This window comes from Armigeres subalbatus, chromosome 1 (assembly GCF_024139115.2).
Source record: "Armigeres subalbatus isolate Guangzhou_Male chromosome 1, GZ_Asu_2, whole genome shotgun sequence".
NCBI classification, from domain to species: domain Eukaryota; kingdom Metazoa; phylum Arthropoda; class Insecta; order Diptera; family Culicidae; genus Armigeres; species Armigeres subalbatus.
Genome location: NC_085139.1, coordinates 311076590 through 311102006, shown reverse-complemented (window position 1 = coordinate 311102006; position 25417 = coordinate 311076590). Strand labels below are relative to the sequence as shown.

At 42.4% G+C, this 25417-nt stretch overlaps 1 protein-coding gene across 4 annotated transcripts in view; it reads right to left on the bottom strand.

Moving 5' to 3' along the window:
* Nucleotides 1-25417, bottom strand: part of LOC134207914 (titin homolog) — a 221288-nt gene that overhangs the window by 36571 nt on the left and 159300 nt on the right. For all 4 annotated transcript variants that reach the window (XM_062683983.1, XM_062683981.1, XM_062683982.1 and 1 more), the window contains exon 3: nucleotides 12778-12891. In XM_062683983.1, the coding sequence (XP_062539967.1) occupies nucleotides 12778-12871 (94 nt within the window). In that variant the 5' untranslated portion in view covers nucleotides 12872-12891. The remainder of the gene's footprint in view (nucleotides 1-12777; nucleotides 12892-25417) is intronic.

The following is a 25417-nucleotide window of genomic DNA, read 5'->3' as shown; positions in this document are numbered from 1 at the left end:
TTGAAAAACCCAGAAAAAGAGTCACAAACAGTCTTTGCAAATTTCGTCTCAGGTTGCGAGGAAGTTGTTCAATGAATGGATCACAATTCTGCGTGGCGGGACACCTGCTTTTAAGTGCATTGATGGGACCACCCGCAAGAAGAATGGTGTTATTCTAGATAGGATGGATTACAAATAAGCTTGGTAAGTCACCCGATTTCAAGAGTGGGACGTCCGTAAAAAGAATGGTGCAATTGAGGTTCAGATTTATCACAATTCTGCGTGGAGAAACGTCCGCATTCAAGAGTTTGTTTTCTCTGCGCCAGTAGAACGTTCGCAAGAACGATGTTGTGTTATTGTGAATCGAATGAATCACAATTCTGCGTGGTGGGACGACAAATGCATCCAATAATGTATTCCTTTGCGTTGGTGTGAGACTTTCAACATTCTGCATGGTGGGACGCCCCCATTCTTTATCTGCATTGATAGGACGTTCGCAAGAAAAATGGTGTTATTGTGAATTGGAATCGTCACAAACCTTCGGTGAGGGACGTCCGTATTCGAGAGTTTCTTCCTTTACGTTGGTGGGACGTCCGCAAGGAAAAGTGTGCGATTGTGGATCAGATTAATCACAATTTTGCGTGGTGGGACGTCCACAAGAAGAATTGTATTATTGTGGATCAAATGGATCACAATTCTGAGTGGTGGGACAAATGCATCCAATAATTCATTCCTCTATGTTGCCCACAAAAAGAATGATGCAATTGTGGATCGGATTGATCACAATTCTGCGTGGTGGGAAGCCCAGATTATTCGGCGCTAGTAGGACGTTCGCAAGAAGAATGATGTTATTGTGAATCGAATGAATCACAACTCTGCGTGGTGGGAGCACAAATGTAGTCAATAATAAGTTCTTCTGCGTTGGTGAGACTTCCGAAAAATTTTTGCAATTTATAGTGTATCGGATTGATCACAATTGTGCGTGGTAAGACGCCCGCAAGAAGAATGGAGGTATTTTGAAGCGAAAAAAAAATCTTTTTTTCGGATCCTCGCAAGAAGAATATTGAATTATGAATCACGTTGATCCAAATTCTACGTGGTGGGACCCCAGTCAACACAAGACCGTATATGATATCATATAAGATGCTAAAGTGGAGGCGATATAGGTACTTCCCCATACAACATGTACGTATATCGCCTCCACTTAAGCATCGTAGTGGTGGAACGTTCGCATTCAAGAGATTTTTCCTCTGCGCTAGTGGGGCGCCCACAAGAAGAATGGTGCAATTAAAAATGGTGTTATTGTTGAGATAATGGATCACAATTCTGCGTGGCAGGACAGAAGCATACGATAGTTTCTTCCTCTGTGTTGGCAGGATGCCCGCAAAAAGAATAGTGTTATAGTAAATCGGATGGATCACAATTCTGCGTGGTGGAACCCTGCAATCAATAATTTCTACCTTTGCGTTGGTGGGACATTCGCAAGAAGAATTGTATATTGTAAATTGTATTGTAATTGTAATTGTATGATAGATAAGATGGATCACAATTCTGGGTGTTGGGTGGAGGACAGATGTCTGCAAGAAGAATTGTGTTATTGTAAATGATCACAATTCTGCGAGATGGGACACCTGCATGTAAGGTTTATCTTTAGTGCTTTAGTGGTACACTCGCATAAAGAATAACGTTATTGTGGATCCGAAAGGTCATAAATAAGTGTTCGAATAGTTTAATTTTGTTGTAAATAGATAACACCCATTATTATAAGCTGTTCACTTCTCCGATTATGGTTTCCAGTTTTTTGTTTTTTCTTGTTTTAACACTGTGAATAACAGTGAAATAGGAGTGTTGACAGTAATAGTAGTCCAAAGTAGCTTTGTGCAACGTCGTGCGCCAACCGTCGCTTTTGAGTACGGAAATAATTTCTCTTGATGGAAGTCAAATTATCCTGGAGGGACTTAGGGGCTCTTCGAATAGAACCGTTGATGTTCGACATAAAGGGAAACTGGATAAGGCAGTGCTAATCGTAGTATAGTTTCCCCAGATGCCAATCCTGTCCAAGCACACACATCTCTTAAGCCGGAGTTGATTAAACTTTGTATGACCGTAATGGAGCACCGAGAAACCAGAAGAAGCCAGAAATATTGTCTCCCGATTTTCGGTTGGATTTCATGGCTTAGGTGGAGTCAAATGCGAGGTGCATCTCGAGATAGATTTACCCATCAAACTAGTCGTACAGACTGATCGCTGAATTCCAGTTATAATGCCAGAAAAGCTCAAACACGATTTGGACCAAATCGAAAAAAAATCTGAATCTGTAATCTGTTAAAAGCCTGTATCAAATGCAGCATCAAATGTTTTGTGTAAAGAAATGCGTGTCAATGCTTTCATCAACAAGGATTCCACTCTTGAGCATAATATACGAGACATATGAAGATCCTTCTTCCATAAGTAAGCTTTTACCAACTTATCATTACAAACAATCACCAAAAGTTGGATAAATCCGCTTTTTTATCTTTATTGACCAGCAAATAATGCTCCTTACAATAGCTGGCAAACATCAACGAAAACGCCACAAACAGATTTGTTTGTTCAACCAATGTTCACCTCACAGCTAATATCTGTGCTATTTCCGCTGCCAATCGTCCGTTCCAAATATAAATAGACTTGGTAGTTCAATTTGATTGTTAAGTAAATTTGCAATAACTGTGCCACGGTTCACAGTTCTAGTGGCGACAATCATGACGAAGCGGGACTTAGAAGCGTATTGATCTGCGCTGGTGGAGGGTTGATTGGAAGTGACAAAATTGACGTAAATAATTGATGGATTTTTTTGCTCCGAATGGCAGTTCATTCTATATTCAATTAGCACTTGTTGTCGAATAACTGTTCAAGTGATAAGTAATCAAATTCACGGGGTGCTGCTACGGTTTCGATTCCCTACGACACAAATCATGAATCATGAGAATATTTTGTTCCGGGCAGTGACTTCAACAATAGAACCATCATTCATTCGTTCGCTGCTGTTCGGCAATACAAGAAAATGTCTAAAAATTAATTTCATCGTTTTTTTCAGGTTCCAGAATGGATGAAGATGATGAAAACCAAAATGACGTCGATTGGAATTGTCTTCCGTGTTGTTGACTAGCGCGCGGAAGGTAATTAGATCGTGTCGCATCACCCGACCAGTGGGGTAGATCGAATTGAGTATGAGCCCCTCTTCCAAATCTAGACACAAACTAGCCCTCCCTCGGATGATATTTTTCACGGGTTGACTGACATTTTTAAATGTGTATCGCCTTGAGCTTCCCCCGACAAAAAAAAATGCACCTCGTCGGACCCAGATAAAGTTCCAATCCAGCCCGGCTGGGAAACATTTCAACACGATCGAGTCGCGCGCGCCTAGCGGAACAGCCCGAGCAATTATTTGGGTCATCTTCTTTCACTCATGGGTTTAACTGGACCTAATGGCGAGAAGTCCGACGATTTCCAGTCGCATCGTTTAACTGCTGTTTACCCAGCAATCACAGCCCAGTCCGCCCTGGAGAGAGAGCGCGCTGGGTGCTTGAATGCCTGCCTGACCGTTGTTGATGTGTTGTCATTGTTGTTTTTAATGACGACGAATGGTCGACGACGTGGACGACGAATAACAAGTGCAAGAATGTTCTCCTTCCCACTCAAATGCCCCTCGTCGTCGCTGTTATCGTCTCCCGCGGGATGACGCAACAACTCAACGGGACATGGGGACCAACAGCGGGATCGTAAAGCAGGTTGACAGGTCGTCGTCGTCATTTTACACAAACAAAGCCCATCTTCGCCGTTATTTGAGATTCTCCAAATTTTTCTTCGATGGCTCTAAACGCCCAACGGAACAAGTGCACTCTGTCACCCTCTGGATTTCCTCGATGGGTTCGGGTGCTGGGTGCCAGGAGGGGTCCGGAGGCAGGAAGTTCATCGTTTTTTTGTGTTGTGGGTAAACCATTTCTTAAACACTTTATAATTACTCGGTTCCAACGGGTGGGTCATTGTGCTGTCGCCTCTTTACAATAAATCAGTCGTCGTCTCAATTCCCATTATTTGAGGCTTCAATTTCCAAATTTCTTTTCAAACCGTTAAAAATGTGGGAAAATACAATTGATAAAGTATGCGACATCTACGGGCAGAGCAACAAAAATCAGTATCAAAAATGTACATTCTTATCTTCTTGGTTAATGACTTGAGAACGACTTCAAATGACACTTCAAGATGCAGTTTTGAGAAAAATTATTGAGCTTTGAACTCGGTAACTTGTTCCAAATTGTAGACTGTTGAAAAGATTGTTGTTTACTAATCGAATCTGACCTATTGCCAGATGTCTACCAAATCAGGATATCCAACTTACTCATTATATTTTCAAAAAATACATATTTATTGGAAGAGATATAAATCCGAACCAGTAAGTCCATTTGGTGATCTTAATCTTAATTGTGTAGGTAAATCTTCAAACAGATGCTCAACGCAAATGCGAATGAAAAAAGAAACAACGAGGATACCATCAGAGTTTGAATCCATCACAGTTATGATGACCCCCGCGCGGATGACAGGATGATCTATCAGCGTAACTGCTAGCTGTCATAATCCAGATTGTTTCGAAGATGTTTCCATTCCAAATTGAAATTATCATCACGTTAATTGAGACCAGGAAGTAGGTGGTGTATGTATAACACGACGCCCACCGACCGGTGCTATTAACAATCTCACGCCTCCTAAAGGTTAATTGTCCACGCATTTTTTTTTCGGACCTCACCGAGCACACCACAGACAGATCTAAGATCGCTCGGCACCGCACATCCATTACTTCGCGCGTTTCGCTTAAATTCTACAAACTCTCGAAACCCGGGTGATTATGGGATGTGTGTATTTCGCGCCAAGGAAACGAGATTAGATGCTGGACGGCCCCGCAGTATAGAAACCGATCCGCGGATTTTATGACCGACGATCATTTCCCTCCGCTTGTTCGGCCTGTTCGCAAGTGGTAATTATTTTCATGAACTTTCGATTGCTGGTTTTTGAGATATTTATGCGTCATTTCGCGGTATCGTATAAGAAGTTTGCATTTACCGGACCGCACCACTCTCGATTGAGGTGTTGCTGTGAGTCACTCACTAGCCGCCGATGGCTGACGTCAACTTTGGGGTTATTGCTTTCGCAAATTACGTTCGCCTGCGATGAATCCAAAGCAGTTTTTAATAAGGTTATTTTTGGGTTGTTTGACTGACAGCCTGTAGTGGTTGATGCGAACAACGGTTTCGGCCACTGACAGTTGACAGAAAAATTGCACATCAGCAGAAGCTCACCAGCTCTCAGTAGGAAATTGAACGACTTTTTGATTGGTTTCATTTGAATAATCGTTGAATGTTCTCGAGGTGTACATTCTAATGGACCGATGATTCTTGTAAACGCGACATTTTTGTCCGTTGATATCATTGGGGCAATGATGCGTACGTGAATGCATGTTTAGTGAGTAATACTGGCAGAGTATTACTCATTATCACATACATCTGATGACTCGATTTTGTGTAAGATTTATCAAATCATAGAAGAAGAAATCAAGACACGGAGCTGATGAATTGACCTTTTCCGTCGAAAATTTCATCTCCTTTTTTTGCCTCAGACAATTCTTCAAAGGTCAATTTTGCCAAAGAAAATGAAAACAAAACCTGTTAGATCAAACACTTTCTTGATTGTCTGTTTTAAATTAAAAAAGAAATAGAGGTGTCAAAACATAAAGGTTAATTAATAAGCTAATGAATCGAATTTGAACAACAATATTATTTGGATGTTCAGGAAGACTATAATTTTATTCAGTTTTTTAAATAAAAAAATATTTCTTAGGTTTTTAGTGGAATGTCCCATTAAATGGGATAGTACGAACTCGACTTAAATGGGATAGTACGAACTCGTCTTATGAAATATTTTTTATCGATTGAAAGACAGCGGATAACGGCAGTAAAGTTCGGAGCAAATTTTATTGAGGTTTTGTCGTAGTCGGCCATGGCATTTTTCTTCAAATATGTGTCTAAAAGTCATTAGCAATCAAGATTTAGTGCGTGTTTATTTGTTTTTTTTATGTCTGAAGGTTGAAACGAAAGGACGAAAATGATTCGACTGCAAATAAGAGTCCGGAATTGGAATTCTAAATATCACACAAATCAACTGAACGTATTTTACCTTGCTAGGAATGTTGAGCTTGATTTTGTGATCCAACTATCAGTCTATTACTATTGAATTTTCTTTTCAAAACAATTTCCTACCTCTTTTATAAATATTCGAAGGGAATGCTTCAAGAGTTCCGAATGGGATTCTCCACGAATTCCGAGGAGAATTCTTACCGGAAGAAATACCTCACGAAATCCGATTGGAATTCTCGACAAATTACGAAAGGAATTCTCTACGAATTCTGAAGGAATTTCGAAATAAATTCTGCACGAGTTCCGAAGAAAATTCTACACGAATTCCGAACGGAATTCTACACGATTTCCGAACGGAATTCTACACGAATTCCGAAGGGAATTCTCCACGAATTCCGAAGGGAATTCTCCACGAATTCCGAAGGGAATTCTCCACGAATTCCGAAGGGAATTCTACACGAATTCCGAAGGGAATTCTACACGAATTCCGAAGGGAATTCTCCACGAATTCCGAAGGGAATTCTACACGGATTTCGAAGGGAATTCTACACGAATTCCGAAGGGAATTCTACACGAATTCCGAAGGGAATTCTACACGAATTCCGAAGGGAATTCTACACGAATTCCGAATGGAATTCTACACGAATTCCGAATGGAATTCTACACGAATTCCGAATGGAATTCTACACGAATTCCGAATGGAATTCTACACGAATTCCGAATGGAATTCTACACGAATTCCGAATGGAATTCTACACGAATTCCGAATGGAATTCTACACGAATTCCGAATGGAATTCTACACGCATTCCGAATGGAATTCTACACGAAATCCGAAAGGAATTCTACATTAATTCCAAAAGGAATTCTACACGAATTTCGAAGGGAATTCTACACGAATTTCTAAGGGAATTCTACACGAATTTCTAAGAGAATTCTACACGAATTCCGAAAAGAATTTTACACGCATTCCGAAAGGAATTCTACACGAACTCCGAATGGAATTCTACACGAATTCCTAAGGGAATTCTACACGAATTCCGAAGGGAATTCTACACGAATTCCTAAGGGAATTCTACACGAATTCCTAAGGGAATTCTACACGAATTCCTAAGGGAATTCTACACGAATTCCTAAGGGAATTCTACACGAATTCCGAAAGGAATTTTACACGCATTCCGAAAGGAATTCTACACGAACTCCGAAAGGATTTCTACACGAATTCCGAAAGGAATTTTACACGAATTCCAAAAGGAATTCTACACGAATTCCGAAGGGAATTCTACACGAATTCCGAAGGGAATTCTACACGAATTCCGAATGGAATTCTACACGAATTCCGAATGGAATTCTACACGAATTCGAAGGAATTCTGCACGAATTCCGAAGGAATTCTACACACGAATTCGAAGGAATTCTACACGAATTCGAAGGAATTCAACACGAATTCCGAAGGGAACTCTACACGAATTCCGAAGGGAATTCTACACAAAATCCGAATGAAATTCTACAAGAATTCCGAAGGGAATTCTACACGAATTCCGAAAAAAATCTTCACAAATTCCGAAGAAATTCTATACGAATGAAGGAATTCTACACGAATTCTGAATGGAATTCTACACGAATTCCGAATGGAATTCTACACGAATTCCGAATGGAATTCTACACGAATTCTGAATGGAATTCTACACGAATTACGAATGGAATTCTACACGAATTCCGAAAGGAATTTTACACGAATTCCGAATGGAATTCTACACGAATTCTGAATGGAATTCTACACGAATTCCGAATGGAATTCTACACGAATTCCGAATGGAATTCTACACGAATTCCGAATGGAATTCTACACGAATTCCGAAGGGAATTCTACACGAATTCTGAATGGAATTCTACACGAATTCCGAATGGAATTTTACACGAATTCCGAATGGAATTCTACACGAATTCCGAATGGAATTCTACACGAATTCCGAATGGAATTCTACACGAATTCTGAATGGAATTCTACACGAATTCTGAATGGAATTCTGCACGAATTCAGAATGGAATTCTACTTAAATTCCGAATAGAATTCTACACAAGTTCCAGATGGAATTCTACACGAATTCCGAATGGAATTCTACACGAATTCCGAATGGAATTCTACACGAATTCCGAATGGAATTCTACACGAATTTCGAATGGAATTCTACACGAATTCCGAATGGAATTCTACACGAATTCCGAATGGAATTCTACACGAATTCTGAATGGAATTCTACACGAATTCCGAATGGAATTCTACACGAATTTCGAAGGGAATTCTACACGAATTCCGAAGGGAATTCTACACGAATTCCAAAAGGAATTCTACACGAATTTCGAAGGGAATTCCACACGAATTCCTAAGGGAATTCTATACGAATTCCTAAGAGAATTCTAAGCGAATTCCGAAGGGAATTCTACACGAATTCCGAAGGGAATTCTACACGAATTCCGAAGGGAATTCTACACGAATTCCGAAGGGAATTCTACACGAATTCCGAAGGGAATTCTACACGAATTCCGAAGGGAATTCTACACGAATTCCGAAGGGAATTCTACACGAATTCCGAAGGGAATTCTACACGAATTCCGTAAGGAAATTCTACACGAATTCCGAAGGGAATTTCACACGAATTCCGAAGGAAATTCTACACGAATTCCGAAGGGAATTCTACGCGAATTCCGAAGGGAATTCTACACGAATTGCTAAGGGTATTCTACACGAATTCCGAAGGGAATTCTACTACTACTATTCTACACGAATTCCGAAGGGAATTCTACTACTACTATTCTACACGAATTCCGAAGGGAATTCTACACGAATTCCGAATGGAATTCTACACGAATTCCGAAGGGAATTCTACACGAATTCCGAAGGGAATTCTACACGAATTCCGAAGGGAATTCTACATGAATTCCGAAGGGAATTCTCCAGGAATTCCGAAGCGAATTCTCCAAGAATTCCGAAGGGAATTCTACATGAATTCCAAAGGGAATTCTACATGAATTCCAAAGGGAATTCTCCAGGAATTCCGAAGCGAATTCTCCACGAATTCCGAAGGGAATTCTCCACGAATTCCGAAGGGAATTCTCCACGAATTCCGAAGGAAATTCTCCACGAAATTCGAAGGGAATTCTCCACGAATTCCGAAGGGAATTCTACACGAATTCCGAAGGGAATTCTACACGAATTCCGAGGGGAATTCTACACGAATTCCGAACAGAATTCTACACGAATTCCGAACAGAATTCTACACGAATTCCGAACAGAATTCTACACGAATTCCGAAGGGAATTCTCCATGAATTCCGAAGGGAATTCTCCACGAATTCCGAAGGGAATTCTCCACGAATTCCGAAGGGAATTCTCCACGAATTCCGAAGGGAATTCTCCACGAATTCCGAAGGGAATTCTCCACGAATTCCGAAGGGAATTCTCCACGAATTCCGAAGGGAATTCTCCACGAATTCCGAAGGGAATTCTCCACGAATTCCGAAGGGAATTCTACACGAATTCCGAAGGGATTTCTACATGAATTCCGAAGGAAATTCTACACGAATTCCGAAGGGAATTCTACACGAATTCCGAAGGGAATTCTACACGAATTCCAAAGGGAGTTCTACACGAATTCCGAAGGGAATTCTACACGAATTCCAAAGGGAATTCTACACGAGTTCCGAAGGTAATTCTACGTGAATTCCGAAGTAAATTCCTCACGAACTTCGAAGTGAATTCTCCACGAAGTGAGTTTTTCATAAATTTCGAAGGGGTTTCTCCACGAATTTCGGAATTAATTTTTCTAAATTCCCGGAAGAAATTCTCCATGAATTCTGGATGGGATTCTTCACGAATTCACGATGGAATTCTCCAGGAATTTCGGAGGGAATTCCATTGTATCGATTGTATCCGATTTCGGATTTCGATTGTATCCAATGGAAAATCTATCACTCCGAACAGAATCATTCTGTTTTTAATCTCCCGAACATGATGAGTGTTCATTAAGCACTTCCACAGTTATTAACTGCGAGGTTTCTAAGCCAGGTTACCATTTTTGCATTCGTATATCATGAGGCTAACACGATGATACTTTTATGCCCAGGGAAGTCGAAATAATTTCCCATCCGAAAATTGCCTAGACCGGCACCAGGAATCGAACCCCCTCAGCATGGTCTTGCTTTGTAGCCGCGCGTCTTACCGCACGGCTAAGGAGGGCCCACGAACATGATGTGGGAAGGTTTTTCCTGGTACGGTGTTGGTTCAAATTTCCAATTAAAGATGTATCTTCATACCGAGGTTCTGTAACTCCAAATGCTTCCACAAAGGGAATCGCAAAATGGTCATGCAGATCAGTAAGACTAGACGTGCTGCCCGAAGCGTTTGATGATATGAAAACAACCGAGGTATAGCAGCCAGCACATATTCTCCCGATATCAATTCGATCCAAAAACCCTTAGGCTCGTTAAAACCAAAAATAAGGAGGAATTATCGGATTCGAATCCAGGTAGTGTTTTTCCGTGGTAAAGTCAGTGACACGCAGAGTTCGAGTAGTAATCGCAAAAAAAAAATCGCAACTAAAAATTGTAGTTTATGGAGGTGGAATCTATGATAACAATAATTAGGTATTATTGTCGCTGAAAATTTTGATTTCGTGAGATCCGAAAAGCAGATCTCCTGTTGAAACTGTATTCAGTCTGGAGTCTGCAGTCTATGGTCCTTAGTCTGCGATCTGTAGCATGTAGCCTGTAGCCCGGAGTCTGTAGTCTGTAGTTTGAAGTCTGTAATCTGTAGTCTGTGTTCTGAAGTCTGCAACCCGTAGCCTGTAGTCTACAATCTGGAATCGTTGTCTGTAATCTGTACTCTGTAGCATGTAATCTGTGGTTTGTAGTCTGAAGTCTGTAGTCTATGGTCCTTAGTCTGCAATCTGTATTCTGTAGTCTTTAGTCTGAAGTCAGAAATCTGTTCTCTGTAGTCTGTAGCCTGTAGTCTATAGTCTGATGTCTGTAATCTGTAGTCTGTGGTCTGAAGTCTGCAAACTGTAGCCTGTAGTCTACAGTCTGAAGTCGTTGTCTGTAATCTGTACTATGTGGCATGTAATCTTTGGTTTGTAGTCTGAAGTCTGTAGTCTATGGTCCTTAGTCTGCAATCTGCCTGTAGCCTATAGCCTGGAGTCTGCAATCTGTAATATGTAGTCTGAAGCTCGTCTATAGTCTGGAGTCGTAGTCTGTTGTCTTAATTCTATAATCTGTAGTCTGAAGTCTGCAATCTGTAGCCTGTAGTCTACAGTATGGAGTCGTTGTCTGTAATCTGTAATCTGTAGCATGTAATTCAAAGTCTGTAGTCTATGGTCCTTAGCCTGCAATCTGTATTCTGTAGTCTGAAGTCTGTAATCTATACTCTGTAGTCTGTAGCCTGTAGTTTATAGTTTGAAGTCCGCAATCTGTAGTCTTTGGTCTGAAGTCTGCAATGAAGTCTGCACCTGTAGTCTACAGTCTGGAGTCGTAGTCTGTAATCTGTACTCTGTAGCATGTAACCTGAAGTCTGTAGTCTATGGCCTGTAGTCTGTAGTTTGTACTCTGAAGTCTGTAATCTGTACTCTGTAGTCTTAAGTCTGTAGTTTCGTTCTGTAGGTCGAAGTTTGTAGTCTGTTGCCTGTAATCTATAGTCTGGAGTCGTAGTCTGATTTCTAAAGTCTGAAGTCTTTAGTCTGTAATCTGTAGCCTATAGTCCGGAATATGTAGTCTGAAGTCTGCCGTCTGAAGTCTGTAATCTCCAGTATGTAGTATGTAACCAACCAGTTGACTGTAATCTACATTAATTTGCAATTTGTCTGTATTCCATTTCTGCGCTGTTTTTTTGACAAGTCGAGCAGTGTTTCATTGGAGGTATTTGCCAGACAAAATTGGGTTTAATGGATCACGTTTCGTTGTTCGTCAGGAAAAAAGAATTGAAGCTGTTCATTTTGAAAATTGTATTACCTCGGTCTTTATAACTTTATTTTGTTTTGAATTGCAGTGCTCGTCATGAGTCCGTGATTGAGAATACAATTATGACCAAAAATGGTGATGTGGATTGCAACATCATTTTTCAATCAAATGTTATAATATGTCGGATGGTGTGGTGGCCAAAAACAAAAGAATCAAGCGCACAAGGGAAGCCTAGCGTCCATTGTTATCTTGGGAGCGATGCCAAGCACTCCAACGAAGGCTTTAAACGCTATTCTTAATTTGCTTCCTTTGCATGAATGTGTGCTGTAGGAAGCTGAAAAGCGTATGCTTGAACAATTTTATGACAGTCGACCTCGTTCATTACTCGAATGTGTCTCAGCTACTCCGAAGAAGATCAGAAATGAGTATGATTGGAGATGGGATAGACAACATAGCTAATGAGCGGGAAGTTGGAGGTCCTCAAAGGCTCGCTTGAGGTTCGTCAAAGCTCACTTGACAGTTAGATGGATCTCTTCCTAATTCCATGCTATCGAACTTAGTTCTTCGTTTTATTCTCAGCGAAGCGATTACACAATTTTGTGAAAATTAATTTGTCAAGTGAAAGTATCATCTTTATCCAATAAATAATGGCAAAAAATTTGGAACATTTCTACTTACCAGCATTAACTTGTGACGTCACGACTATCGTTACTATTATAAGAAAGGATGCTATCGATTCGAGCCCTCTAAGGCTCGAACTCCTGCTAATCATGGCGACTGTTTTCCTATATCCTGCAATGAAACGAAAACAAAAGGAAAACCATTAGAACTCTGAGGCACGATCGATCACGCGAGTTCGCCAGAGTGACGAAAGACTTCAATCGAAAGGTGACGACGAACCCGCCTTTTCATTGCTGCTCATTAATCGTAGATCAATCAAATCGTGTTTTTTTGTTCCTACACACACTCGATATCTTCGCATAAAGAAATCTGGGAGCCGAAGAACTCACGCACAAATAGCCATCCGTATGATGGTGATCGATCAATCAATCAAACTTAATAGACACATATAATATAAAAAAAACGCCCAACGAATTGTGCCTTGTGAACTGCACCGCGCGAGACGGAAAACGAAAGTAAAGCGCCTGGACACTTTGTGATCCACTCACGGCCGTTGTCGGTGGGCAGAAAAAGCACTTTTCATTCAGACTCCCGTCCCAGAGCACTTTCACTGTTCATTAGCTTTGTGATTGTGAACCAACCAACCAACCGGTGAACGAAATGAGCGGCGGTGCGCTTCCTCGTGACAGCCGAAAAGCTCTCCGCTCTCTCGCGCTGCCAGCGCAATCGAAACGGGTGGTGGTCCAACGGCGGCATTCATTTTCATTGAGTGGCGGCGGTGGCGGCGGCAACGGAAGCCGAAGTGGCGATCACTCGGGAGAAATTACTGACTTTGGGGATCCACAACAAAGTAGTCGATTGTTGTGCCCGGCCGCCGGCTGATTGAGCATTGACTTACTTTTCTTTTCGCTTGTTCGCAACGGAGTAGGCGATCTTTGTGTTGGGTGGCGGGTGCGAATTTCTGTTCAAAGACGGTCCACCAAGCGGTCAGAGTTTGTGTTTTGAAAACTTTAGAACTCATGTAAGGGGCGAAACTATCGAGTATTGCCTCTGTGCGAAAACACCAGGAATAATCAAGAAGGTAAAATTTCGTAAAATGAATATCGGATTTGAATCATTTAGCAAAATTCCACATACCCCAGCCCCTAGCACACTGTAAGTGAGTGAACGTTGCCCGCACGCTCTCGCGTTCGCTTTTGGAAATTTATGTCAGTATCTCTTTTCATAAGTGGTTATTTTGATATCGTTGCTCTTGTTATTATGTTGCAAAAAACAGGTTGTTTGTTTCCTGTATGAGATATATTTTTGCAACCACTTCACACGTCTCCCCGAGAGAGTGGCCATGTAAAGTGCGCGCTGCCAATCCGGTTCAACTGGAAATGAGTGTGCAAGTGAATGCACATTTCCCTGCATCCATCGCTGCTGCTCTATATTCATTACTGTGGCTCAAGTCAGCGGAAGGTGCGTTCCTCGCATATACGGTTCAGGGCAAGAAATTCTCCTCTATCACGCTGCCCAAATAGAGCTGATGGGTGCCTATTTCCATGCGATGCGATGCCGTGCAGAGGAAAATGATTCAAAACGCACGCATAGAATCAAGAGGAGCCATAATCATCACAACGAGGAACATTTAGTGGATTTTTTTTGTGATTTAATTACCCAAGTAGCATCACACCTTCTTCAGCTTTTTCCTGAGGTGCGTATTGCACCAATCGTCCCTACGATGGTAAGAGAGCACCCAACAAGTCGCTACTCAACAGCAGCGGTCAAGTTCGAGTTCACGTTCAGCGTTTCTCGTGGTCCGTTGGATTCGTTCGTTCGTTCGCTCGCTCCTCGTTCAAGATCATGGTCAACTGCGATGCGATGCCGAGACGGTGACGACAACCAACCGACCGACCGCCCGACCAACGCAACGCAGCCTTTTTTGCCGTTTCACTTCCATCGGTGGATGTGGGACACGCAAGAATAAGGCTTGAGAGGTGTTTTTTTGCCTGCTGCTTGCTGATCCGACCGTTCGGTTCGTTCAACCATCATCGCATCGTGCATCCACGCTTAAGTGGGCATAGGCGAACGGAGCGGTTGCGTAATGGTTTATGTGACTGGTTTTTCGGGTTGCGCAGTTGTCGAGGGTGCACTGCCAGGACGCTGCCGCCGGTGCGTTGAAGGTCCCTGCTGTTGTGATTGTAGGACCTGTTTCTGGAATGAGGTGTCCGGAGTACCGTTTCTTGGAGGTGTCGTTTGCAGATTACCGATAAGCAGGTTTACGGTAACTGAGGAAGCGATTAGGTGGGATGTTGCCGCTAGGATGCGGGAATTGCCAATCAGGTGATGATGCTACGGTGATCATATCAATAATAATGATAGAGTTTTAATTAAGATTGTGTTGGTTCATTACGCTGTTACGCCTTAAAGCGGAAAAAACAAGTTCGTAATTCCAGTCTTTGCCACCATCGGGAAAGTGATCACGGTAGTCAAGATTCACAATGTCGATGCAGAATTCGTCGGGTCTAAGAACATCGAATAAAGGGGATTTTTCTGTACACTATGAGGTAATCTTGCTAATGATTAACAGAACCAGTTTATTTAATGGCCCAATTCCCCTGCGTTATTGATTACTCATAGGATTAATATTGATTAGAGCCACTGAATTTGGTTACAAAACCGACGGCAGCAGACGATCAAAAACGTTTTTAAATAACTAATTACAAATAATTGTCTTTTCAGGACGTTTTCATTATTTTTCTTTTAAAGTAATATCCACACATGTTTAGAAGAATACCTTTGGCAACAATGAGATGCAAAAAGTCAGAAGTGAGCAAAAAAAGTTAAAGCTTGAAAGTAGAATAAAAAAAATTCATCCGAATTTCCGAAGGGAAATTCATCCGAATTTCCGAAGGGAAATTCATCCGAATTTCCGAAGGGAAATTCATCCGAATTTCCGAAGGGAAATTCATCCGAATTTCCGAAGGGAAATTCATCCGAATTTCCGAAGGGAAATTCATCCGAATTCGAAGGAAATTCATCCGATTTCGAAGGAAATTCATCCGATTTCCGAAGGAAATTCATCCGAATTTCGAAGGAAATTCATCCGAATTTCGAAGGAAATTCATCCGAATTTCGAAGGAAATTCATCCGAATTCGAAGGAAATTCATCCGAATTTCGAAGGAAAATTCATCCGAATTTCCGAAAGGAAAATTCATCCGAATTCGAAGGAAATTCATCCGAATTTCGAAGGAAATTCATCCGAATTTCGAAGGAAATTCATCCGAATTTCGAAGGAAATTCATCCGAATTTCGAAGGGAAATTCATCCGAATTTCGAAGGAAATTCATCCGAATTTCGAAGGAAATTCATCCGAATTTCGAAGGAAATTCATCCGAATTTCTGAAGGGAAATTCATCCGAATTTCGAAGGAAATTCATCCGAATTTCGAAGGGAAATTCATCCGAATTTCGAAGGAAATTCATCCGAATTTCGAAGGAAATTCATCCGATTTCGAAGGGAAATTCATCCGAATTTCGAAGGAAATTCATCCGAATTTCGAAGGAAATTCATCCGAATTTCGAAGGAAATTCATCCGAATTTCGAAGGAAATTCATCCGAATTTCGAAGGAAATTCATCCGAATTTCGAAGGAAATTCATCCGAATTTCGAAGGAAATTCATCCGATTTCGAAGGAAATTCATCCGAATTTCGAAGGAAATTCATCCGAATTTCGAAGGAAATTCATCCGAATTTCGAAGGAAATTCATCCGAATTTCGAAGGAAATTCATCCAATTTCTGAAGGAAATTCATCCGAATTTCGAAGGAAATTCGTCCGAATTCAGAACGGAAATTCATCCGAATTTCGAAGGAAATTCATCCGATTTCAAAGGAAATTCAGCCGAATTTCGAAGGGAAATTCATCCGAATTTCCGTAGGGAAATTCATCCGAATTTCGAAGGAAATTCATCCGAATTTCCGAAGGAAATTCATCCGAATTTCGAAGGAAATTCATCCGAATTTCTAAGGAAATTCATCCGAATTTCGAAGGAAATTCATCCGAATTTCGAAGGAAATTCATCCGAATTTCGAAGGAAATTCATCCGAATTTCGAAGGAAATTCATCCGATTTCGAAGGAAAATTCATCCGAGTTTCCGAAGGGAAATTCATCCGAATTTCCGAAGGGAAATTCATCCGAATTTCCGAAGGGAAATTCATCCGAATTTCCGAAGTGTAATTCATCCGAATTTCCGAAGGGAAATTCATCCGAATTTCCGAAGCGAAATTCATCCGAATTTCCGAAGGGAAATTCATCCGAATCTCCGAAGGGAGATTCATCCGAATTTCCGAAGGGAAATTCATCCGAATCTCCGTAGGGAAATTCATCCAAATTTCCGAAGGGAAATTCATCCGAATCTCCGAAGGGAAATTCATCCGAATTTCCGAAGGGAAATTCATCCGAATTTCGAAGGAAATTCATCCGAATTTCCGAAGGAAAATTCATCCGAATTTCCGAAGGAAATTCATCCGAATTTCGAAGGAAATTCATCCGAATTTCGAAGGGAAATTCATCCGAATTTCGAAGGGAAATTCATCCGAATTTCGAAGGAAATTCATCCGAATTTCGAAGGAAATTCATCCGAATTTCGAAGGAAATTCATCCGAATTTCGAAGGAAATTCATCCGAATTTCGAAGGAAATTCATCCGAATTTCGAAGGAAATTCATCCGAATTTCGAAGGAAATTCATCCGATTTCGAAGGAAATTCATCCGAATTCGAAGGAAATTCATCCGAATTTCGAAGGAAATTCATCCGAATTTCGAAGGAAATTCATCCGAATTTCGAAGGAAATTCATCCGAATTTCCGAAGGAAATTCATCCGAATCTCGAAGGAAATTCATCCGAATTTCGAAGGAAATTCATCCGAATTTCAAAGGAAATTCATCCGAATTTCGAAGGAAATTCATCCGAATTTCGAAGGAAATTCATCCGAATTTCGAAGGAAATTCATCCGAATTTCGAAGGAAATTCATTCAATTTCCGAAGGAAATTCATCCGAATTTCGAAGGAAAATCATCCGAATTTCCGAAGGAAAATCATCCGAATTTCGAAGGAAATTCTTTCGAATTTCGAAGGAAATTCTTTCGAATTTCGAAGGAAATTCTATCGAATTTCGAAGGAAATTCTTTCAATTCGAAGGAAATTCTTTCGAATTTCGAAGGAAATTCTTTCGAATTTCGAAGGGAAATTCTTTCGAATTTCGAAGGAAATTCTTTCGATTTCGAAGGAAATTCTTTCGAATTTCGAAGGAAATTCTTTCGAATTTCGAAGGAAATTCTTTCGAATTTCGAAGGAAATTCTTTCGAATTTCGAAGGAAATTCTTTCGAATTTCGAAGGAAATTCTTTCGAATTTCGAAGGAAATTCTTTCGATTTCGAAGGAAATTCTTTCGAATTTCGAAGGAAATTCTTTCGAATTTCGAAGGAAATTCTTTCGAATTTCGAAGGAAATTCTTTCGATTTCGAAGGAAATTCTTTCGAATTTCGAAGGAAATTCTTTCGAATTTCGAAGGAAATTCTTTCAATTTCGAAGGAAATTCTTTCGAATTTCGAAGGAAATTCTTTCGAATTTCGAAGGAAATTCTTTCGATTTCGAAGGAAATTCTTTCGATTTTCCGAAGGGAAATTCTTACGAATTTCAGAAGGGAAATTCTTTCGAATTTCTGAAGGGAAATTCATTCGAATTTCCGTAGGTAATTTTTTTCTAATTTCCGAAGGGAATTTTATTCGAATTTGCGAAGGTAAATTCTTTCGAATTTACAAAGGGAAATTCTTTCGAAATTCCGAAGGGAAATTCTTCCGAAATTCCGAAGGGAAATTCTTTCGAATTTGCGAAGCGAAATTCTTTCGAATTTCCGAAGCGAAATTGTTTCGAATTTACGAAGCGAAATTCTTTGGAATTTTCGAAGGGAAATTCTTTCGAATTTCCGAAGGGAAATTCTTTCAAATTTCCGAAGGAAAATTCTTCTAATATCCGAAGAGAAATTCTTTCCAATTTCCAAAGGGAAATTATTTCAAATTTCCGAAGGGAAATTCTTTCGAATTTCCGAAGGGAAATTCATCCGAATTTCCGAAGGGAAATTCATCCGAATTTCCGAAGGGAAATTCATCCGAATTTCCGAAGGGACATTCATCCGAATTTCCGAAGGGAAATTCATCCGAGTATCCGAATATCCGAAGTGAAATCTTTTCTAATTTCCGAAGGGAAAATTCTTCTGAATTTTCTGAAGGGAAATTGTTTCCAAAGGAAAGGGAAGGGAAATCATTTGAATATCCGATGGAAAATTTTTCCGAAAGGAAAATCGTCCGAAAGAAAAATTCGTCGGAATTTTTGGATGTAATATCTTTCGAATTTTATCTAAATAAATTTGATTCCTTTAATTCAATATCTCCTTCAACTACATGCTTTGTTCAATAACATTTATATCATTGTGTTGTGTAGCAACGGAAACCCAGTGATCATTCACTACACTAACCTTTTCAATCTCAATCAATTTAGAACAACTTAAAATTAACCGCCCAAGACTTCCTGTGCAATCGAAAGCACCCCGACTAAAAGTTATTCCCTACTTCGGTGATCGGAAGAAACAATTTCTCCAACTATCACCTTCTACACCTTGTGATCTCGTGTTTGTTAAGTGCTTGAGCAAAAGCATCCGCCACAAAAAAATAAATAAAGCCCCAAAACGGTTTCTCCGCTCCACTAAGAGAGGTTACTCCGCCGAAAACGAAAAAAAAAACGACGGAACGATTTCGTGAATCGCCCATCCACCACCGGGTTGCCATTTTGGTTACCCGGTGATTATTTAATTATGCTAATCACAGCCATCCATAAACGTTATGACGCCGCTGATGGTCCTACTCGCTCTCCTCTCACTACCGTGAACAACAAAAAATAAAACAGCATGTTCGGACTAAACTCTTCTCGCTGGTCGGTCGGTACCTAAGGGTTATAACCCTCTTCTGCCGTGAGTCGATTATTTGCTCAGTTTCTAAATGGATCAAACGCTCAGCTCAACATCTTTTTTTTTGTTTGCTGAAGCTACTCATCACGACTCGGGTTCGCATGCGTTTTTTTCTTTCCTCGAAGCTGCGCTGATGAACGACGATCTCAAGAAAGCTGCGATGATAATTACAGACTCTCGAAGCAAAGAAAACTCCCGTAGGTTACCACCACAGACAGGTAACGAGCGTGCGTATATGAATGTAGGCATTCACGCAAAGTTTTAGATTTTCTGCAAGAGATTCGGCCCCACGATCCCGAGCGCTCCCTCGCGCGAAGCCAGTAAGCCAGTGGGGCGAGTGATGAGGCGGAAAATTTTGCAACACGACCACAAGTGGGTTCTCAATCTATTGGGTCCATTGCATGTTTCGATTTGGCGCATCGCTGATATCCACCCGACTACAAAATTTTATGCTCGAGGTCGAGGTCAGAATGATTGGCATATGTCTGAAGATACGAATATCTCATTTGGTCAGGATATTTTGTCTAAGAAAATTTGGCAGCACTGGATTAAACAGTAGACGCATTCCATCTTAGCTTTTCGCTGATTTGAACTGCTTAGTTTGTTTGCAAATTGTCGAATTTGTAAGTGAGCCTTTGAGTCACAGTCTTTTCATAACTACTGACACAGTCCTCTAAACAACTTCCTGCGATTGGATATGAAAAGGTCCACTTCCTGCGTTGGTTAAAAAAATGTCAGTGATACAGTATTGCAAACATTTGAGAACCGCTGCTCTAAACTACATTTATTAATTTCACAACCACCATACTTACACCCGCTTCCTCCCGCAATAGCACGTACTAAGTACGGGAAACACGGGAAGTGACTGGCGATGGAGGTGCCTTGAACAAATCGTACCACACATTCATCACTACCAGCGAGATGTTGCAGAAGATATCGAGATTGAAGGAAAATCCACCCGGTAGGAAGCTCTTTCACATATCCAGCGAGCAGCTTGTTTGCCTCAACAGCGGCGATGGTGACGGACGGTGCGGTTGGACGAGAACCGGATGATCTCTCTCTCCTTTTCCTTCGCTCTGTCCCTCTCTCTTTCTTCCGCACAGTGGCCTGTGTGGCTTGGTGGGATCACGGCAGAGCAGCCCGCGTAAAGCAACGGTAACTAAATACTCTAATTTAACGGCACTTTACCCAACTCTCTTTGGGAAGTTGGCGCGCGGAAAGCCGGGCAAACAGACCTCGCGGGAAAACGAATACCCCGAAGAGAAAGAGCAACAGCAGACCTCAAATAAGAGCAATCGCACAACTTTCAACATGAACTCCCCCCCCCCAAAATGAGCGAGCGGGTAGTGTTAAGAACCTCGTCTCTAACGACGACGACGACGACAACTTTGATGCGCGCAGCTAATTGTGTGAACTGTCGTCGTTGCGTCGCGGAAAAAGACCGTGCACGATGGCTTGCAATGACGGCGAGGGAACCTCGTTCAGCTGTGGCGTGTTTTCCGAAGATTCCGCTAATGAGGATCAGTTTCTTAAACGAGGGAACCTCGCATGCATACGGCAGAAAAACACCCGGACCAATGCGATTCCCATGGGAACAGTATTACGAAATTGGGGTGTCTCCTCTCGATTGATTGTTTTGGTGTCAATCAATAAATTGTGATGATTGAGAGGCTGCTATCTAATTTTGACACGAACTCTTGTGTGGCAAAGCTGGGCCAAACTTGACCCGACCAGAAGAAGTGGACAGGAATGGGGGCATTGCAAAAACGAGCCAACCGAATCACTTGATCTAATTTTTCATTCGGTGCCAAATGGACTATTTCTAGTCCCATGGGTCAGCACGTTCGAGTTAGCTTCGATTTGGAATTAATTGGACACCTTAATCGAAACACAACAACTGGGGCAACGTTTTTTGTTCACACCTAATGAGAACTTTGCGGGAACGAGCTGCTCCACTGACTGTTCCGAAACCGAACGGCGCACGGCGGCGGCGGTGGCGGCGTAGTGAGTTGCGTTTTTTGTGTGTTTCGACGCAAAAAAGTCAAGTGGAAAGTGGGCCTCCAAATTGAAGGGTTCCACGACCCAAGTGCTGCTGCTTGGAAATTTCCAATATATACCTTGGCGAAGGGGGAGGTTCGATTAAGAGAAAACAAAGGAGAACAACAGTATCTACATCCAAGGTTTGGGCTTGTGTTTTTTCTTCTGCGCCGGGCAATCTAATTAATTCACGTAGATGGCAATTCAGTCTACCGTCAAGTGTATTTATGTAGGGTCGTCTTCTCTTGCGCTGCCGATGGGTATGAGGGGAGATTTCCCATTCAGATCGGATCGGATACGCGGCTCCTCCTCGAGTGGCGTTCGATTGATCGAGTGATGGAGATGATGATGGCGGCGGGATGGCCGTGAAGGTGGATGTAGGTAAGGGTTTTGTGCCAGTGACATTGAAATGAAGATGGGCTGTTATCAATGGAGAGGTTATTCGATCGGAGTGGTTTGAGCAATAGGTGGGTAAACCCAAATCATGAAAGTCCTTTGAATGGAAATGAAGTAGAGCCTGTAGCCGTGATTGGACATTATTAGGGCAATGCGGTTGGGTAATAACCATTTGTTTATGTAAGTAAGAAAACAAATTTTATGTCATCTGAGATGCGAAGATGTTCGCAGTAGGAATAGTTTTAGAGATTAAGCTAAATTAAATAATTAATACCATTTGTATGTCTAATAAGATTGGTTTGTTAGCGAAAATTCTAATAAAATCTAGATTAAATCTAAGTGAGATATTATTTTTTTCTGCAGTCGTAAAAAAAACCTAGATAATTGGTGAAAAATTACCAATTATCTACGTTTTGCCTTTCTCATACAACAAAGTTGTACCGAAAGGCTATCATTTCACTCCGAAAACGAACTTTTTATAGAAGGCTCTGAGACCCATAGTGTTATATACCAAACGACTCAGCTCGATGAACTGAGCACATGTCTGTCTGTCCGTGTTTTTTTTTCTTCCTAAACAATGGAGAGGGAATCTGCTCAACAGACATCCTGGGTTGACCAGGAAGTGCGGGGTTAGGGATCACCGAGGGAAGCAGGACTGCATCCCTGACCCGCTAAACCGTTTCCATTGCCGCCAAGCCCATAGTCCCTTCGGTACAACCAGAAAGTAATGCTTCAAAGGGGGGCCAGTGCACAACGCACCCTCGAGGTTAGCTGCGTGTCCTTGCAGCACCGAACATCGTGACTCGCTTTTTAGAAGAACACCATGGTATCGTGCCAGCGCATTGCCGGCTTTCCAGGTGGCCTTACCACGCCCTATGTCCTCGGAAGGTGGGCAGGGTCGACTTCGCGCCTGCTTCCCTCTGCACGACTGGTATCAAGAATGATGATGCCGCGTGCACCCCAAATTGACCTTTCTGCGATAGGGCCTATTCGCCAGCACACAGAGGGACTTGCCGACGCGAGGCCTACGCCTGCCCCAGCCTTGACGAGGGCCCCTTTCCGTCCTCGGGCTCGAACCCGCCCGGTTGACCGACGCCGCGAAAGCGACGATACCATGTTGTTTTTCACGCGGCCACTTGTTCGATAAAAGGATCGAGTTCGACCACAGAGCATGACCACCGGTATGACCCATGAAGCCGACTCCGATCCCTTGAACCACCTCTTATTTGCGCCTGAACTAGCCATCCTTGAGTCCACGCGCCACCTTCTGTGTAGCTCCGAGACGATTTGGGCGATAGCCGATAAAACGGCGTTCCAGCCAACTTCATCTTTACACATCCTCCGAACTAGGTTGTCCGGGGTAGTGTCCAGACCACATGTGGCAAGCATGTGGTCACGCATTGCGCGAAAACGTGAGCACACGAGCAACACGTGTTCCGCCGTTTCCTCTAAACCTGCGCACACCAAACACTCGGGCGAGGCCGAGCAAGCCAGCTGCGTTACCTGCACTTTGATTTTGCAGCACGCTTAAACGCCGGGCACATCGAACCCCCCATGGGGTGCTTGCTGTTCACTGCTTTGCTGGAACAAATCAAACAATTGGGAGGGTTCGTGCAGCATTGTGCCTTATGACCCTCCAATCCGCAGCGTCGGCAGAGATTGCTTCTGTCAGGGCCTTTGCAGTCCCATTGCTTGTGCCCCGGTTCCAGGCACTTGAAGCAAACTTCGGGTTGCTCGTATATGCCCACAGGGCATACCGACCATCCCACCTTGCCGCTCCCTAACTTGACTACCTCGGAGGCGTCCGCTGCAGATAGTCGAACTAATGCTACCTGCGTCCCTGCCGGACCTTTCCGTAGCCAAACGGCTGCGGTGGGCGTCTCCATTTCCCACTGTCACCGCAGTGCCGTGACGAGCTCTTCGACTTCGGTGATCCCGTCCAGGTCTTTAACCCTTAGATTCACCTCCGTCGTGAGTGCCCTCACCTTGACCGTCTCGCCTAGGACCTCCTCCGCCAACTTCTTGTAGGCGGCGCCCTTTTGCGAGACGCCCCGCTTCAGCTCGAGTATCATCTCGCCCATCCGGGTACGTCTTATTCGACGTACGTCGGCGCCGAGTTCACCGAGCTTGACGTCACTCCTCATCGCCTTCAAGACGTCCGAGTACTTAGCCTCGTCCGCCGTGATGACTAGGGCATCGCCCCTGGAGCGATTGGCGCCTACCCTAGACTTCTTGCTACCCTCATTCGCCTGGGCCTTCTTTTCGGCCCTTGACGTCTTCGATTTCTTCCTGGTCTTGACAAGGGTCCAGGAGGCGTCATACCCCTCTATTCCCTGGTCTGGTGCGGCTGAGAGCTCTCAGCCTGCCGTAACCCCTTACCACCGTCTTTCCTGGGTGGACGGACCTTTCCAGGTCCTTCCTCCCCCGGTTTTGGAGGCATCTGGCCGGGGTTCAGCTTCCCAGCCCCACTACCCTTGTTCGGGGTAGTAACCCTCCGCGTTTTGGAGCGGCCCCCAGGGAGCTCATCCCCCGGAAGATTGTCTCCCCCGTTTTTGTTATTGCCAAATTACTGTTTTTCCCCAAGGGTCCCCCCCATGGAAGAAAAAATTAAAATCGATTTTTTTTTCGTTTGGGGCAAAAATGTTTAGCAATGAATGCAAACAAACGGGATCTATCGCCCTAAAGTGTTATTTAGATAGGTCTTATGTACTTTTCTTAATACATTTTATGATGCACGAGAAAGGCACCATCGCCGCTAGGGGATATGAGATCTTCTCTGTTCTGCTCGTTCTATTTTTTTCACAGTACGAAACTAACGTGGTTTCAACATATTTACAATGCAATTTTTTTTTCTCTGATAATGCATTTTCCGACTAGGACTCTTCAATAAAAAGTGTAACGTGCCTTGTTTTGATTTGTTCTACGTTAAACATAATTTTAAAAAAATCTATTATTTATTTTTGTTGTTGCCTAAACTACGCTTGCAAGGCAGTGTCAAATATATTGCCACCAATGTTATCCTGCTTGCTCCTTCTGCTTTCCAATGTTTCTGAACTGTTTAATGTATAATGGAACGTACACACGGTCAACCAGTTTGACCAACATTGACTCCACCTCTCGTTTATTCAAACATCCATCAAGTTTTACCAACAGCGGCACGAACAATCAATTTATTCGACCAACAATATCACACACGAATCACACATCAAAAAATATATGGGGGTTTGTGCAACTTCACTACAAATGCTCAAACA